The 17,662-nt window shown below is 40.6% G+C and overlaps 1 protein-coding gene across 1 annotated transcript; it reads right to left on the bottom strand.

Moving 5' to 3' along the window:
• Window positions 1–856: 856 nt before the first annotated feature.
• On the bottom strand, window positions 857–17,038 carry wdr26b (WD repeat domain 26b). Its single transcript, XM_051408131.1, has 14 exons — window positions 16,413–17,038; window positions 14,243–14,342; window positions 12,922–12,978; window positions 10,928–11,064; window positions 9,845–9,942; window positions 9,596–9,752; window positions 9,072–9,210; window positions 8,138–8,278; window positions 7,616–7,735; window positions 6,786–6,931; window positions 5,507–5,585; window positions 5,246–5,375; window positions 4,767–4,961; window positions 857–4,554 (listed from the first exon to the last, which is right to left on the bottom strand). Exons 1-14 carry the CDS (start codon window positions 16,715–16,717, stop codon window positions 4,529–4,531), a joined length of 1,830 nt encoding a protein of 609 aa, XP_051264091.1. The 5' UTR covers window positions 16,718–17,038; the 3' UTR covers window positions 857–4,528.
• Between the last annotated feature and the right edge of the window lie 624 nt (window positions 17,039–17,662).

Genomic DNA, 17,662 nt, shown 5'->3' with positions numbered 1-17,662 from the left:
AAAAAAAATATTTAGGAAAATATATTAATTCAATGTTTTACTCCACTCTGATGGAATAGGCTGCAGTAGTATTTAGAATTGTATCATCTTATTTTTGTGCCTGTTATTATTATTTTTTTGCGTAGATATTTAAGGTTAACTAGGTATTTATCTCATGTTGTTGTGTTAAACATTTATTTATGGAATCCTTTCACTGTTTTATTCTTATCTTTTATTTGCATTAAGTTCAATATTTGTCTAAATTTTAGTTTTTAGTTTTACTTTGATATATATTACCACCAGGTGGTGCAATGACCCTGATGATTCAGATTGTTCGAGATCCCAAGTGGTCTATATTAAATAAATAGAACATTATAAAATAAAATAAAAAAATCATATGATTTAATACAGGCGAGATACTTAATATAACTACAGAATAATGAACTAATCCAGAATAAGGTTTTATAAAAGCTCATCTCATTATGTTATTTCATTGTGTGTTTTTTTTTTTACTATGACAGTTCATTATGGGTCACTTTTATTTCAGTCCAGCAGTTTTTATTTCAAAAAGTATTTTTAAAAGGTCTTTTAATTCATAATTCCACTTTTCATCACCAAGTCATTACCTGTCAATCAAAACAATCAGAGCAGATTTAGTTGCTGTTAAAAATGTATTGGATGCACAATTCCATGGTTTTATTATATATTGTGTTTGTATCAATTAATATGATTATTTACTGAATGATTTATATTTTTAATGTTAACACTTTGGGTCTCCAAAAAAGATGTTTGCACATTTCACTTGTACCATTGCTTTGTGCTGTTTCCTAAAGTAAATGGCAAGTTTTGTGTAGAAATGTATGGCCAACAACAAGACTTACTCAAAATAACGTCACTTTATTGGCAATTGTTCTTATTATTCCTAATGGCATTGAAGATAGTCTCCTACCAGATGTTCTGGCTCCAGACATTGCTTTCAAGAAATAAATGATTGAATACAAAGTAGAATTTTGACACAAGTTCAACTCAGTGTTTTCCCACTACAGACCCCTGGACACATGCTTTACCAAAAGCAGTGATTCAGGGCCAACCTGGATCCCCTTTCGGTCTTTAAGGGTGGAGGAAATTAGTTTTCTGGGTATCTGAAACTTTGTTCTATAGGGCCTGCACAATCTCTTGCCTCATCAAACCTCCACGGGCCTTTTTTTTCAAAACCCTGAATTCTTTATTGAAAATATGCATACATAACACTTTTCCTACACAACAATACAAAACAGTACAATCACTTTTGTAAATAACACATTGAACGCAAAGCCACACATCACCCCTTCCCGCCCTAGTCCAAGGAGCTTAGAGATGCTACAGTAAGCCCTTAGTATTCCCCACCCAGCCCCTACCCACCACCACGGTCACCTCTGAGAGAGAAATAAGACATAGTTAAATCAGAAACAACTCCCTTGGTAAACTCAGACAAAAGAAGAGTAGACACCAGGTTGCATACAGACATAGCATCTGCCACCAGCAGGTAAATGATGGTCGTTACTGAAACTCTTGTTTGGGTTCTTAAGTGTATGAATGGCCTCAAGTCTTCTGAAATAATGTCGGATGTGGGAGAGGAGTCCATTCTGCATCCTGGAGTTGAGATAAAGGTTTCCAGAGTGTGAATATCAGACCACGACACATGTAACCTACAGAAAACACCAGTGTGCCTCAAGTGATTTGGCTTTGATACGGGTCAGATCAACCAACAATGGCACACCAAGAGAGAGATTTCGGTCAATTACACAGACATGCAATAAAGTCGATTTTTTTTTTTTTTTTTACATGAAGGAAACTCTTTAAAGGCGAGGGGTGGATAGTTCAAAACCTGATTTGATTGTAGGTAACACACTTCCTTTAAACTCTTCCCACTCCAATTGGCATGGGTGTTACTGTGCATATTCATTTGTAATAGTAGTGGTAGATAAAATGCAACCGAACACAAAGGAAATGTAAAAATATAATAAAATAAAGATGACAGGGGTTATTTAAGATTACAAAATAAAATGAGGACTCCAAATGTCTGGTTATATTTTAATATGATCATACAGGGATAGAGGTCAACCAAAAAATGATATATAATGTGAACAAAAAATTTAAGTAACAAAAAAGTTCAATAAAAACAGACAGAAAAGCACTGATTTTAAACATGTTTTACTGTATATCAGTCTGTAGCAAATAGTCATTACATACCCTGAAAAAGGGAGGAAGAAAGCTTTGAATGGTGCTCTGACCACTGAATAACTTGGCTGGAGAGCAAAAAGGGTTTTCTTAATGCTGAACTCTCTCTAAGCTCCAAGTACCCTCGACATGAGGCTGCTGTGCCTTAAATGCACGAGGTTGAGTTTTTATAACGTCTATAAAGATAATCAGTCACTGCTTTTGGGTGCATAGAGGCATAGTAAGGGAGAGTCAATTCCTTTTGCAATCTCCTGTTAGGTTTTGAATCTTTGCCAATGCAACCTTTAAAAGTCATCAGAACAGCGTGGCGACCGTAAGCCTGTGAGGACCTTGTGGATTTATGCCATTGCAGTAGGTGCAAGAGAGCGGAAAGACCACTCAAAGTGCAGTGGATGGAGCGGTGTCATACATACTGAAGGGTTGTGTGCAACTGTATGAACAGGAAGGCAGTTTGTTTGTGTGTGTGTGTGTGTGTGTGTGTGTGTGTGTGTGTGTGTGTGTGTGTGTGTGTGTGTGTGTGTGTGTGTGTTGTTGGTCTGTGTGTGTGTCTGTGTTTTAGGATTGCAACAACTCTCCCTAACACTGTGGGCTCAGAGAGTGGTTCAGGTTATTGTCTTCTCTCTAACTACTCGTCCAATAATTACAATCATTAACTTCTCATATGAAATGACCCTTTGCTAATAACACAACACTTTACAGCTTTTTGAAACATGCCTCATTCAAATTTGCTCTTTTTAAATGTCCTTTTTCTTTCCCCTGCAAAGATGATACATTGCCAAATAACTCAGTGCCGTTTGAATGCCACATGGTAAGGAGAAAAAAATTCTAATGTAAAAATTAAAGCCCCAGATTAAAGAAAAGAAGTTCTTATTTTACAAAATGGCTCTCAAGTATTCTTTGTTCCACAGATAGAGGTCCCTATGGGGCTTTGGATAACTTAGAATTGGTTTAAAATCCTCTTTACAATTTTACTATGGGGTTAGGAGATGGGGAGGGGGCTGTGGGGGGGGTGGGTCTTCTGCTGGTGTGAATTGAGCAAACATACAAAAACACGCACCAATTAAACCTGCACCCACAAATATCAACTCTCCCTAATGTGTGCATGCATAATCGCTCTCACTCACACTCACACACACTCTCTCTCTCTCTCAAACACACACACACACTCACACACACATAGAGGAGGGACAGCAGTCACAGGTTTGCAATCAAAGTTGCTCTTGAGCTCTTTCGCATGTGAAAGCATGTCTTTTGAGAAAGGTCATAGTGTATGTCCTGACAGAGGGGAAACCCCACCTCACTGACAACGTCTGACCCCCCTCACCGTTGATATGTGACCTGTGAATCCCTCTGTCCTTCTCCTCTTGATGTAATGGAGTTGTGCGGTAGCTAGCTCGACAGAGGGGGCTGGGAGTTGTCAGTTGAAAACCTTACGGCAACTGTCCTTGTTAGAAGTTAAATTAAGGAATAAAAAGTTTGTTTTTCCTAATGTCGAGAAACAGAAAGTTGAATCTTCACGCTAAAGCTTTCCACGGGCACTACTTGAGCTAAGATTCACCTCTTAAATGAGAATTACGCTATGACTATCATTAAAAAATTCCAACATTTAGCATAGCCTTTTTTGTGTTCTTTGTCAGCTGGTCGGTCAGTGTTTTTATGGTGGATTTTTCGGCCTTTGTCCAACAGATCGGATGCGAAGAATACAGCAAAAGAGTGGGGAAGAGGAAAACATACATACAGAAGAGTTGCTATATCCCCCTATGCACCATCCTCCCCCAACAACACCCCACCCATGTCCATGGAGACATTATACAGGTAATGTGAGAGACAAACAGGCAGACAGACGTAGTCCAGTGAGTAGACGGCTGGTCTGCGTTGTTTGTCTGGAGGCATCACAGGGACACTCCGAGCTCAGGGTGAAGGTGGGTTTCCTGGGAAACTCTGCGAGGACCTGGTGGGGCAGGTGACCAGGCAGCAAGATGGGGAAGAAGGGTCAGTTGGAGGAGGAGAACAGCTGTTACAGCTCACCAGTGGATGGCGGTGGTATCCCGCTGGGCACTGACTGGTTTTCCTCTGGGTCAGGATCAGGTTTGGGATGAGGACCTGAATTTTCAGAGTGTCCGTCATCAACTCCACCATTTTGTCTAGGCCAGTCAAGAGACAAATTCTTCTCACTTTTGTTTTCTCTTTTGTCTTGGTGGGTTTTGTTTGTTATTCTTGACTTGCTTTAGGTCGGTGTTAGATTTTGTTCGCCCGTTTGGATTTTGTTTTATTGTGGGATTCTTGGATTGTTGTTAAAGAGAGACGTCATCTGGTCCATAAGTGACCATCAACTGTCCATGTTACTGCAGTTCTCTGAGGGGATAAAGAGAGATCAGGTTAATTGAGAAAAGTACATTCAACACAACAGTGACATCTCCCTTTTAGTGGTATAATTTTTAACCACTAAAATGATTGTTGCAGCTTTATGTTGACAAAGTATTGTGAAAATCAGCAAATCCAAAAAAGACCATTTTTGAGCTAACAATGCTAACTTGCGATTTGGTAAAACCAGAATAGGTTATTACCGTTGAGTCCATCCGCCTCTTGTGAGTCAAGGAAGGGTGCAGGACCCCAGACACGCACTGTGCCGTCATCTGAGGCGGAAGCCATGAGTCCTGGGATGGCTGGGTTCCAGCTCACACAGTTAACGGTGCGTGTGTGGCCTGTTAGCTCAGCAATGGGAAGTTCACCGCGCCGGTGCCAGATGTACACTTTGTGGTCTGTGGAGAAGAGACAACGAAGGCAACAAAACAGGTGGAAGTAAAGATATTCAGTACACAGGAGGAAATCATTTTAACGTCACTTATCAAGGCTGAAGCACGATTGTCATCTGTTCATATGAGTCAATACTAGTGCACTGATCAGCAGTGATCCTGTGCAACAAGCAGTAACAAATATCACCCTAAAACTGCACCATATCACACTTCATTGTAAAAAAGACAGAACCCTTTACTAAACACAAAACAAACATGCCAAGATTGTCTGCAGTGCTGTCTGAATGTACCTTCGCTGCCACTGGCAATGAAGTCTTCGTTGTGTCCTCCAAAGCAGGAGTGGATGGTGTAGAAGCCCTGGGTAACACCTTGGTACTTCCTCACCAGCACCCGGTCCTGAAGGTCCCACAGGTGCACTCCCTACAAAAAGGTTGTTGAAGAACAGCCTGTAACTATTGCAACGTGCTGCACAGTGTTTCCCAAAACAAAGTGGCAATGCACTTTAGAAGCAAATAAACTAACACTGAAAATGGTGGAGTTAAAAAGCTTACCTGAGTTGCTACATTTAACAAAGCTAATCTTCCGTTCTTTGAAACAGTAAAAGACATGATAGGGTGGTCCTCCTGAACTCTGTGAAGGACATGTAAATAAGACACAGGCAGTCAGGCATCAAATTGAACAATGCAAATATACAAAGATATAGTTAACATGGAAATCTCGGTAACTTGAAGATGTGATACTTAGGATTCAAACGTATGCAAAAGTTTGGACGGATCATGATTTGTTGTGCTACAAAATTGTTTATCAAACAGTAGCTTTGATTAGAATTTATAGGCAAACTTGACAGACGTCTGCATTGTTTGGTACCGGAAAACTCCACTGAAAGATCTACACATACATACCTACTAACTATATTTTAAGTTTATTTTAAAGTGCAAACAAATCTGACCTCTGTGAAGCACTTTATGCACTGGCAACATGGCAGCTAGCAGTCGAAATGGTATTAATTCAGATCAACATTAAAAGCCCTGCACACCCACACTAGAGTTTTAACCAGATTAGACATCTGCTTAGGTTGATGTTGGACAGAGCTATGCTGGAAATTACATTAGGTCACCAACTCTAATGATTAAGCTGTGAGTCGTTTTTCCCGAACAGATGCAACAAAGCTAAGACGAGGGTCTTAGCTTAGTCTGTACATACAATCAGTCCTAAAACGAGCTCTAATAAGGTAGATTAAGTGAAAACACCTGTGGGTGGGCACCCGCCTGATATACATTCAACTGTAGCACAAATTTTCAGAAAATTGAGGAAAAAGTATGAATTTACGGTATGCGCATTTCCATCCACTACTGTTATGTGAATATTGGGAGTTTGTTCAGTGAGACAAGCAGTAGGTGGTGCTAATGCTCCAGTCAGGTACCATTGCAGAGGAATTAATTAGAGCCAGGGTTAAAAAAAAATATATAAAAACATGATGGAAACAAAGCTATGTTTAGGTTTGTTGTAATTTGAAGAAGGTTACATTCTCCCCATCGCTCAACAGATCTGATATTTTTTGTATTTCCAGTTTTTGCTTGTATTAATACAACTTTTCCACTTCAGCCAAGCATACATTTTTATTTTTGCCGTTTCCTATGCGTAAATTGAAAACGTGTATAAACGGGTAAATGCACACAATGACTTGGTAGGGACTTTCAATACCATTCACTCAGACATAGTCTCATTTGGCTGGCATTAACAAACAAAATGTGCTCTATATTCAACTACTGTAATTTCACTTTAATCTAAATATACTAGAGTACAGGGACTAGGAGGGCTGACACATACATGTTTCTGTCCGTAAGGTCCTCAAAGTTGTACCCCCGGATGCGTTGGTGGGTGTCTGAGGCCAGCACTGCTCTGCCATCACCCAGGCACCACAGGCACTGCACTCTTACGCCCTCCCAAGAGTCCAACAAGTTACCGTCCAGGTCCTGACAAGACAGACAGCAGACCCCCTCATCTCTCATTCTTGACAGGCAACCTGTCAGTCCAACCTTATTCAACTATTTAACAACCTTTCTTTCTGCTCAGACAGTGCAACAATCAGACAATTGTAAAACAGCGTAGAATCTGAGGAACATATAAGATCAAACTGCTTTCCTTCCTCCTAACAACATGTAATTTGATAGTAGCAAATCTCAGCTCATCTATTGAAGAATAGGTTTGTTTGTCACAGAAAACAACTGAAAAATGTGTGAGCCTCTAAGACGTGTGAAATAAATAAATGTGAAATAAGTTCAAATGTTAATTTACAGCATACTAACATTATCCACTATACAGAGACCATGCGTGTTTCAAAAAACACAAATACACACTTAAACTATCTTCCCAACAAAATATGATAAAAAAAAACATCCTTATGGGTTCATCGGGTTCATGGCTGGAAAATCAATACACTGCCTGTTTAAGGTCAGTGCAAGACGTAACAGCTATACATATGCCACGAATCACATACAGTATCTTCAGTCTCCTTTTAACCCTACCCCCTCTCCTGTGCCTTTAAAACACCAGGCATTCAGCAGTGATTGAATAAAGAGATGATACATACAATTATATAAAATTAAAACTATACAGGTATTTGCTCATACAAACACATTAATGATCCAACCACTTACACATTGATAAAACTGTCCCCTCTGTCCTCCGGTAACAAAGCGTTTGCCATCTGGGTTCCAGGCCACACTGGTCAGACTGTCTTCATGGGACTGGGACATTTTGGTCCGCAGCTCCCCCGTCTGGTCGCCGAGGGAATTGGTTGAGACAGTGGAAAAACAGAAGAGGAGAGAAAAATAGGGGGGGAAGGGAGACAGCAAGAAGAAACATTAAGTAAGAGTGGGGGAGGGGTGAATAAAAGGAAGAGAAAGGGGAGGGGAAGGGAATGGATGGGCGAAGAGGAGAGGTCATTGAGTACACACAGCCTACAGAATATCTCTTGAGCTTCAAGCATGTTTTTCTCCTCCACTTGTTTACTGAATCTGAATGATTCAGTCTTTGACATCCCAGATCTGTGCTTCTGTACATATCATGTTCACAAGACAGAGCTGGCATTATGAAAACAGTTGGTTAAGAGGTTTCACAAGTATAGGATTATGTAAAGCTAAAAACGGTAGGGTCTGAAACTAAAGTAAAAATGTCACCTGAACATTCCAGAGCCACAGCTCAGAGCAGTCGTCAGGTCCACAGGCGATCAAGTAGGTATCATCAGGACTCCAGGCTAAGTAGGAGACACCATATGCATGGCCCTCCAGGGTTCGCAGCAGCTTCAACTGGTGGCTCTCCTACATAAAATTATAAAATGAATATGATTATGATAAAAATTTATTTAGACACACAAAGAGTTGGGCCCTCGATGGCAGCGATGCTAGGAGGTTTTCAAACCACAAAATTCTAACTGGTTGACAAGAAGTTACACAACATGATGTGAAAAATTCAAAAATATCCCAGACTGCTCCAAAGGTGTAACAGAGTCCAGTCTGTGTGACAGTGAATTGTCTGTCTGTCAAGTCTTTATAAAACTATTTTCTAAGACTTAGCAGACATGAAAGAACCTCGAGGACATGGATGCTGTTTGTTCCAGGGTTCTTGTTTAGTAGACATAAGGTGAACAGGCTTTCCACTTTTTATAAAAACAGACCACAGTGCTGGTTCTGCTTACAGACATAGAAGACCAACCAAATGTAACTTTGGTTTGGTTAGCTTGCAATGAAGAGTACAAGATTGAGTCTCGGTGATAATAAGGAAATCTGAAATAAAATAAATCTTCATCGAAAGGATAAAGAGTAGTACCTTATGTATATCTGTAGACAATATCTCATAATCTAAGACCAACCATAAAATTGCTTCAAAGAGCGGCTCGTGTTTATATGCATAAAATATGCCCATAAGGGTTTGGAGCATGGGGCATTCTAAGAAAAGTATATTACTGTAAGATACATATTTAAAAAAGCCAAGACAAACCTGCCTGCAAATGTACGAGCCCAGACCACTACATTCCTGCAGGGTAATTTTAGCTGCAGAATAAATCATAAAAAAGAGGCAGCGTGTGTTTATTCAGGCCGTTTTCACACTCACCGGGTCCACTTGCCAAATTATGACAGTAGTGTCTTTGGAGCCAGTTGCTAGTTTGGTGCCGTCATTTGAGAATTTGCAGAACCACACTTCGTTACAATGCTCTGTCAAAATCTGTTGGGTGTAACAGGGGAACTGCTTCCTGTGGCACAGAGAAAGACCAAAGGTTAACACCTTCACTGTGAAGATCAGCCATAGTACCTTATGTGGTCTATATCTCAACATGTTGCAATCACAAATAAATCAAGTATACAGTATAGGGCAAAATGATAGTGAGATACAGTTTAGGGAGAAAATGATTAAGGTTCACAACAGTGAAACAAGAGTAGTGCAGCCATAATAGGACAGTAAGATGCAAGAGGCAAGACATAAAAGAGAGACTTCTGAGACAGAAGATGACATTTGGAAACACAAAAGCAAAGTTTTCAGTGCAGGAAGTCAACCAAGATTTAAATATAAAATGTTGCAGTATGATAATTTAACACTCAAAAGGGGCCTGAGCAGCATGATAGCTGAGCAGCACCAACCTGCTGCAGACATGATCGAGGAGGAGAGAGACTGAGTCAAGATTACTGTCCAGCTTGGTGTTGTGATAGAGGCAGCGGTCCCTCTGCAGCTCCACTGCTTGCCGCAGCAGGGTCTGCAGCCGCCGAGGGGGCAGCATCACAGAAGGTGGCAGGTATGCTACAATGAGAGGTAAAAGGACACATATTGACCTTGCGTATGGATTATGTGTGTTAGCTCTACAAGATTGGCGTATGGACACGTTTTCTCACTCTGTAATTTGTCCAGCAGTCGGCAGCGTGAGGCGGTGCCCTTGCCCTCCCACTCTGCCTTGGCCCTCAGATCCTCAGCATGGCTACACATTAAGTACCTGCAGGAAGACGCAAACACACAGCTCAAGCAAAACAACATACACAGGAAATGATAACACGGTTAAAATATCACAGTAAAAATACAACCCAAAAAGTTATACACATTGCCAGCTAGAGCAGTCAATAAATAGTGAAACATGGTGGACTGAATGCAGGTATTGTTTGAGGAACAAGTTGACCCAAATACATTTGGATACAGCCGACTGATTGGCCTAAGACAAGTGGCAGATCAATAAATTATTCTGTCAATTGAGTGAAAGACTGTGGAGACAAACAGGCTTGTAGTTGTGTTGAGTGATCAATGCACACTAATTGATTAGATAATGGATCAGAGGAATGTTTGCTGAGAGCATGGGCACAGTGAATTGATCAGATCACGGATCAGATGATCCAATGGCTGCTGACGCCCTCAGAGGAACAAATATATGTTATAATTTATAGTATAATATGCATATTGGAGAACCAAATTAATAGCAAACTAAAGATCATTGAGGAATATTGATCCAAGACCTTGATTTTTAAAATTCAATAAAAGCAATCTACATCTGCACAGTTTACAGCTAAAAACAAAATCAAGAGTAAATAAAAAATAATAATAATACTGAAAATTATTTTTAAAGGCCTCATAATTACTGTCAGTCAGTTATCTTCGCTGAAGGGGCGTCCTACCCTACAACTGATTGCACAACTTAGTAAACAGTAGTAGTGTAATAACACTGACCATTAAATTAAATTATTTAACATATCATTTTCAAAGTGGTTAGGACTAGTTAAAAACTATTACACTATCAGAGACATGTTACATTCCAGCCTCCATTAAAAGGTTGGCCCACCACCAGGGGTGGGAGCTATATCACTCATGATTACAGAGTTATCTAAGAGCTGCATGGGCATATAGCTGTTCGTAGTGTGTATTTGTGTAGACAGGGTGAACCATCTGATGACTGCAACAAGACAGATGCAATGTTAAACTTGTAACCGTACCCGCTAAGTACGTGGATGCGATCTGTGTTGTATTTGAGTGGAGTCAACTCTCCTCGGAGCACCTGCAGAGCCTCCAGGACTTTGCCATCCTCTAGATACTCTAGGTACTTCTGCTGCAGCAGCAGGAACTTCATACGCTGAGCAGAAGAAGAAAGACATACAGAGAATAGATTTTATAAGAATTGAAGGTAGAACAAAGAGAATAATGACAGATTTCAACCACTGAACAGTTGGTCTGCATGACTTTAGAAGGACATAAAAAGTTTCACATTTCTAGTGGTATGGCTCTGCATTGCAAACAACATCTAAAATATAAACCATCATAAGAAAAAAATCAAGCCCCATTAAGTCCCATGTAAAATTTATGCCATTTTTGCTGTCAAAACTCAATGGTAGCATATTGCAAAGCAGCATGCTGTCACTAACATATTTATAGAAGTGCCTAAGACATATGGTAATGTAAACATCAGTAGCCTAGTTCCTTTTAAAGAGAAGACCAGTGGCAAGTGTTTACCAGTCACGGTTGCTGGTCCGTGTTATTTGTGGTATTAAAAGTCTCTGTCTTATCTCAGGTATCCAGTAGGCGCCACAGCCCTCACAACGGTTACACATAAATTCAAGAGCACATCCACCCACAAAAGTCTACAAATACAGAGTGCAAAAACACACAGACATATCCTAACTGTGTAATATATAAGTAAACTGCCTCCTGGAGCTGCAGTGAAGTCATGTTGACAATGACAACACTAACCTGTTACAACTCGAGACCTAAAATGGCTACCCACACTGTACAGCTGAAAAATCAACAGCCACAGCCATTATCTCAGTAGCCCAACTGGTGGTGGCAGTTAGACAGACCTCTGACATTGTGCAGCAGGCACTTGACTGAGACATGTGGGACCCATTTTTGAAGCTCATCTAACTAGCACGCTAGCTGAGGCTAATTAGCCAGAGCTGAGTCCAAACTAATACTTGAGAAATATGCACCATCATACAAATCTTCCCAGTATACAATTCTGGCAGTTAGTATATATGTACTGTAATCATTCTGTATTAACAGAATGCAAGGTTTTGAAAGCTTTAAGAGAAAGAAAGAAAAACTAATATTTTACTCTTACATGTAATGTGTTGTGGGACAACAGTGTAGATCAACGCCACACTCAAAAATCAAGGAAATTTGGCATGCATAGTAAAATTTAGTAGTGAGTACACCTAATTATTAACACTTTTCAGTTTGAATGCAATACATACTCAAGACCGTGTTAGAATTACTATGTAGTGTGACACAGCAACACAGCTATGGTTATACTCTTGCAGTAACATTTCAATTACAAGAATTTTCAATGATAAAATAGATATTTGACCTTTCCAATTCCAATCACATTATATTGGCTTTACTGGCTTTCTTTAATATAAATATTTAACATAGATGAACATTTTCAATAAGTATCCCATGATTTGTTTTATTAAATTAACTGAGACGATGATATGTAGATACCAAGATATTTTAAATTAGAAAAATAAACTCTCCCCAAGACAATATATATATATATATAACGGAGAACTTCTAAACTATATAAAACCTATCTTTGTCATTTCTGTACTGTAATTTCTTGTTATCTACTTACATACACACCAAAATGGTATACCTGCAACAGGCTAATATCAACCAGCATTAGTCGAGCTCTAGTTGCATGGAATATATAAATCGAAATTAATATGGCAAGAAAAACCAGACTATTTTAAATCTATAAACTTTAAAACAATCTGAGGACAAACTCATTTTTGCAAAGTCGAACCACAGTTTGCTTAAGACAAGAATCATGCACTCATACCCTAAATCTAACGTGGTGTCCGAGGCGCCATCCAGAACATTTTAGCTTTCAGTGTACCACAACAAGAACCTGCGGCCCTGCATTATAACGGTACCATTCTAGAACCTCCAGCTGTGCCTCCTAACTGACTGGCTGTCATTCAGGGCAAGGGGAGCTTACCACAATAGCATTGGGAGAATGCATCAGTGCTCTCAGCTCATTGAGATCATTCTCAGCCTGGACCAAAACAAAGGGAGGGTGATGGAGGGGAGAGAAAGAGAGAGAAATGGTTAGCTCAGCAGTTTCCATGCATGCACAGAGGGGAAAAAACTAATCACATGTGCAGTAATATAGATCTTACGGTCACTTTCATGCAAAAGATGATAAAATTGAGGCTTTAACAATGAAGCTGATGTCCATGTGCTGGGGTTATAATTATAAAATAACACCTTTATGTCTCTCATAATCACAATACTGGCCACATTTACTACTCACTATTTTATTTCTGGAAAAGTCAAATGAGCGGCTGGTTTACAATTGGTTTATAGAGAGTATAAAACTACCCAACACATCCAAAAATGTAACACCATTTGGCTCAAGTCTGGTGTTCATTTTCCATCCTGCAGTTCTGACATAGGTTCATTAGCTCTAAAATGTTGGAATGAGAGTTATTGCGTGGTGAGAACAGGGCAATACAGCTGAGAGTGTTACTTTAAAAAACAGTTACATTAAAAAAAGGCCTTAAAAGGTGCTAATATAAACCAAATGTTTTAAAATTCCACATTATCGGGCCTAATTGAGCACCCAACACTCTGCTATGCTTCGGGTGTTCTGATAAACCTTATTTTTGATATTTTAATATAATAATGGGTACATAAGTGGGCATGTGCCTTTTTATTGACAGAAAATGGTATGTTAGACTTTTCAGTAGGCATATTAATAACATGCTTGCTACACAAATTTTATTTTACCATATACTCTTCTATCTGCAAGACCAGTTGGTCAAAGTTGAAACCAACAGATCAGATTTTTTCCTTGAGCTCTCGATATTAATAATTATAAGCAGATTAAATGTTGTTCTAACAAATACAATCCATGAAATGAAATATGTGAATTCTGTGTTTTACCGACAAATAGCATTACAAATGTAAGATCTGTTGCTCGATATAATTTCATTGGCACATGTCAGGAGGGAGTCTAAGAGTTGTACAACATATAACAAATAACACTAGGAGCTTGCAGTCCAAATGCCACTTTCAGTACTTTGTTCTTGCTTTCCCTAGCTTCCTTCAACAATTCATAACCTATATTCATAATTTGCTATATTTGCTTTTGTCGGTCAGTCTTATGAGATGATATCAGTTGTACGTCTGCTGGTTTCTTGACCACACAAGCTCTTAATCTTGCAATATGATATGGACATCAGATCACTAGAAAGGTGACCATTTCCTTGTCTATCAAAATGCTTGCTATTATGTAACCAGGGTATCTCAAGACCAACCTTGTCCCACTCCCCCTCCATGACATGGTTGCGGAACTTGGTAGCTGAGGGGTGTTCCAGTCTGCAGCCGGATTCCTGCATCAGCAGGTCCACCGTCTGACTACAGAGACAGAGAGAGAGGACAGAAAGGAAGACAAAGTTAGGCTCACATACAGACAGGTGGTATATAAAAAAGGGAGAAAATAACTTTAAAATGTACATGAAATGAAGAATCAGGTACAAAAATAACATTTCAATGAAGACTAAGAACGTTTCTGGGAAGATTGTTCAACTTTTCCTGATTATCTAATCACCTGTGACATTTCACCATTGTGATTTTTCTATCTTTACAACTATAACAAATAGGTGAGTGGGAGATGTGTAACAACAATATTAGTATGGGCTGACAATAATTTCATGGCCAACAATGTCTGGAGGAAGCCAGTCCAGAGCGGTAGTGTCTTCGGAGCATTATTAGAGGACAGAAAGAGGTTTACTAACATGAACCGAGCTTTTGCTGCAGCTGACATCATCTTGTCAACCATGAACCATGACCATCTGTCCATACACCCTCCACCAACACAGAATAGGTCTACTGAGGTGTGTGTGTGTGTGTGTGTGTGTGTGTGTGTGTGTGATAATGAAAGTGTGTTGGGGATGGGGGTGGCTGACACCTTCAGCATGATGACATCATTCTCAGGTATCAATGGAGTGGCGCAGCAGCTCTGTGTTGAGCCTCTCATCCCGCTGGCTCCTGCTACACTGATTTCTCTTGCATTTCTCCAGCTGAAACGTAGGGCCTCTGTTTCATACCAGGCAATGCCATGTACCCCCCCCCATTTGGCCCACCCTCTTTGTAAACATAGCGATGTTCTGCTGTCCTTTATAAAGCCTTATAATGGCAGTTACACTTTCTCAGCTGGATGCCACAGATCTGCGGATGTCTAGCTATCCAACAGTGGCAACCGCAGCCACTTTAGAGAGGAGGGCTAGACGTACATTTCTTGAAAACCCCACTACGCTATTATTAGACTCAAACACAGGCACCATCTAAAACAGCTGGTAGAAAGCGCATTCTTCAGCCGCCATGAAACCAACCGATTCTGCTCAATTGAGGACCAACTGTCGCACACTGTACTGACTGCTCGTCTTTAAATAAATACATGCCCTAATACATGCACGCCACTGTTTGTGACTCTTAACACATTGCTCTTCACACAGTGGCCGAAAAATGCAGACAAATCTAGCAAGAAAGTTATCATGTCCGTGAGACAGCTGTACAAAATCTTGATTAATTTCATAAATAAAAGACTAGCTCGAAATGACAGCCCAAAACGTGCAAAGGGTGCACTCTGAATACTAAAATAACCAGGACAGTTTTCATAACCATGGTAGTTATTACAGTGTGTCCGACCTATTAATGTTCCTCCCACACGGTCTTGTAAAAAAAAAAAAAAACATGTTATTTTCCCGAGGCAGCCAAAACTGGAAAATGGAGAAAACCACAAACCATTCTGGCGAAAACCAACACTGACAACCCGCACATTAACATTTCCTCCGCATTTTTTTTTTTTAATAGCCTTGAAACGCAACAATGTACACCGCAAACTCAATAATCCTGCTTGTGCACTTAATTAAGAAGCTAAATCAAGTTTCTCCATTCGCATGACATTGATCGTATTCCTTGCAAACCACCGTAACAAGTACGCGGATCATGTTTTCCTCTGAATAAACGTTACCACCGCTCAGATGATGTAATGGCTTTTATTCAGAGCGAAATCTATAACGTTAATTAACGCGTCATGGCGACACTTTCACATAAAAACACCCTTTCAGCTCACGATGGCCTTGCGAAGAAGCCAAATGTTAGGCCACGTTTAAATGTAAAGTGTATGAAGGTTTAATGTCAGGATACACCACCTCAGCGCAGGCTAAGTGCTGCTAGCTACCAAGCTAACTGTTATTGTGCAAGATGGACCCCTTCTTTCTACCAACTGCCGAGCTCAGAGGCTAACTGCCCCATCCCCCCATGTTTGTGTCTGTCAAGCGCATTAATAGCGCTTTTACCAGCAGCTATTTCGCAGTACCATGCGAAAACATCAGCAATACAGATCAAACTTCGTGTGTTCAGCGTTATCGTCGGATACATTTGTAGGTTTCCCCCCCTCCATTCGACTTTGAATAAACTTACTTCAGCCCTAGTCCGTGGAGATGTTGCCCTATTAATCGTATGACATCTTCCTCCGCCTGCGATAGCCGTTTTTTCTTTTTCAAGGAGCCGACCTCCGAACTTGAAGCCGTAGAGGCAGCCAAAGTCCCCGAACCGGGCCCGGTGGAAGACCCGTTACTGGTACCGACACTGTTACCGTTGTCTGTGCTGGAGAAAAGCCCATTGGAGTGGGTTCCGCCGGCCGAGGATGACTCCCCGTTTTGTGCGCTGTTAAGGCAGGAAAGCTCTGAGGATTCTTGTCCCTGTCCTGCCCCGTTTGCCTGCATACTGGTGCTGAGGTTGTTGACTACACTTCGGTTAAAGTGGATGGCAGAGGTGGCTTGAGAGTGTGGAGAGTGTGTAGCAAGTCCTAAGACAACTCCGGACAGGCCTGTTACAACTGCTGAAGCCCCGGGCTCTCCTGCTCCCTCCGCCGCCGAGGCTCGGTGCTTCTTCCGCGGGGGCGGCGACGCTCCGCCGGTGTCCGAGTCGGAGGAGGAGGAAGCGGAGGCCAGAGTTTCCTCACCGAGAGCGGCCGTGGTTAGAAGCCGGCGGAGCTCCGGGTGGGAAATGAAGGTTAAGCTTCCAGATTTGAGGCCTCGTTGTCGGGCTCAGAGCGGACTGTCACTATGGGAGCGCTGTCAGTTAGCCCGTTTTTGTTGTTGTTTCTCTCAAAACAGCTGCAGCTCTAATGGAGTCCTGACGCCCTGACGTAACCGGAAATTCCTACACTACTAGGCTTCCGGGTAGAATTATAATCCATGGGTGGCGCATGAGAACCTAGTTAGCATAATAATTACCGACAACAATAACACATCACATTAAAATTCATTTGAATGTCTCCGGAGATCTGACTTTATTATATCCGGAATTTCAATTTAGCATAAGGCGTGAACCTCATATTGGCTTTCCACAGGGGTTCAGCTTTTACATCTCTACATAAACCACTCCCATCTCAATAAATAATGTAACTCCAACTTAATTATCTCCAAGAAGTTAATAGAATATATGTAAAAGGTTTTGATTTTGGCTAAAAGTTGACTTGACCACTAAATGCAGAATATTAGACACATGATTATGTAAACAGGAAAATAAAATTATAGCTCGTCCTGACCAGTCCATATCATAGAGAGCAATGGTGGTTATTATATTCTGCAAAATATGTTACCCTGAAAGTTTACTGCAAAGTAAACTGAAAAAGTAACCATAAATCTCACATAAAAAGGTCTATA

Source organism: Dicentrarchus labrax, unplaced genomic scaffold, assembly GCF_905237075.1.
Source record: "Dicentrarchus labrax unplaced genomic scaffold, dlabrax2021, whole genome shotgun sequence".
Lineage (NCBI taxonomy): Eukaryota > Metazoa > Chordata > Actinopteri > Moronidae > Dicentrarchus > Dicentrarchus labrax.
Note: the sequence above shows the minus strand (reverse complement) of the source record. Positions and strands in the feature narration are given on the sequence as shown.

Excerpts from the sequence above, each read along its gene's own strand:
- wdr26b (XM_051408131.1), bottom strand. The coding sequence starts at position 16,717 with ATGCAGGCAAACGGGGCAGGACAGGGACAAGAATCCTCAGAGCTTTCC. Across the intron at positions 14,343-16,412 it reads CTCCACGGACTAGGGCTGAA|TCAGACGGTGGACCTGCTGA; the intron begins GTAAGTTTATTC and ends CTGTCTCTGTAG. Across the intron at positions 9,211-9,595 it reads CTCGATCATGTCTGCAGCAG|GAAGCAGTTCCCCTGTTACA; the intron begins GTTGGTGCTGCT and ends TCTGTGCCACAG.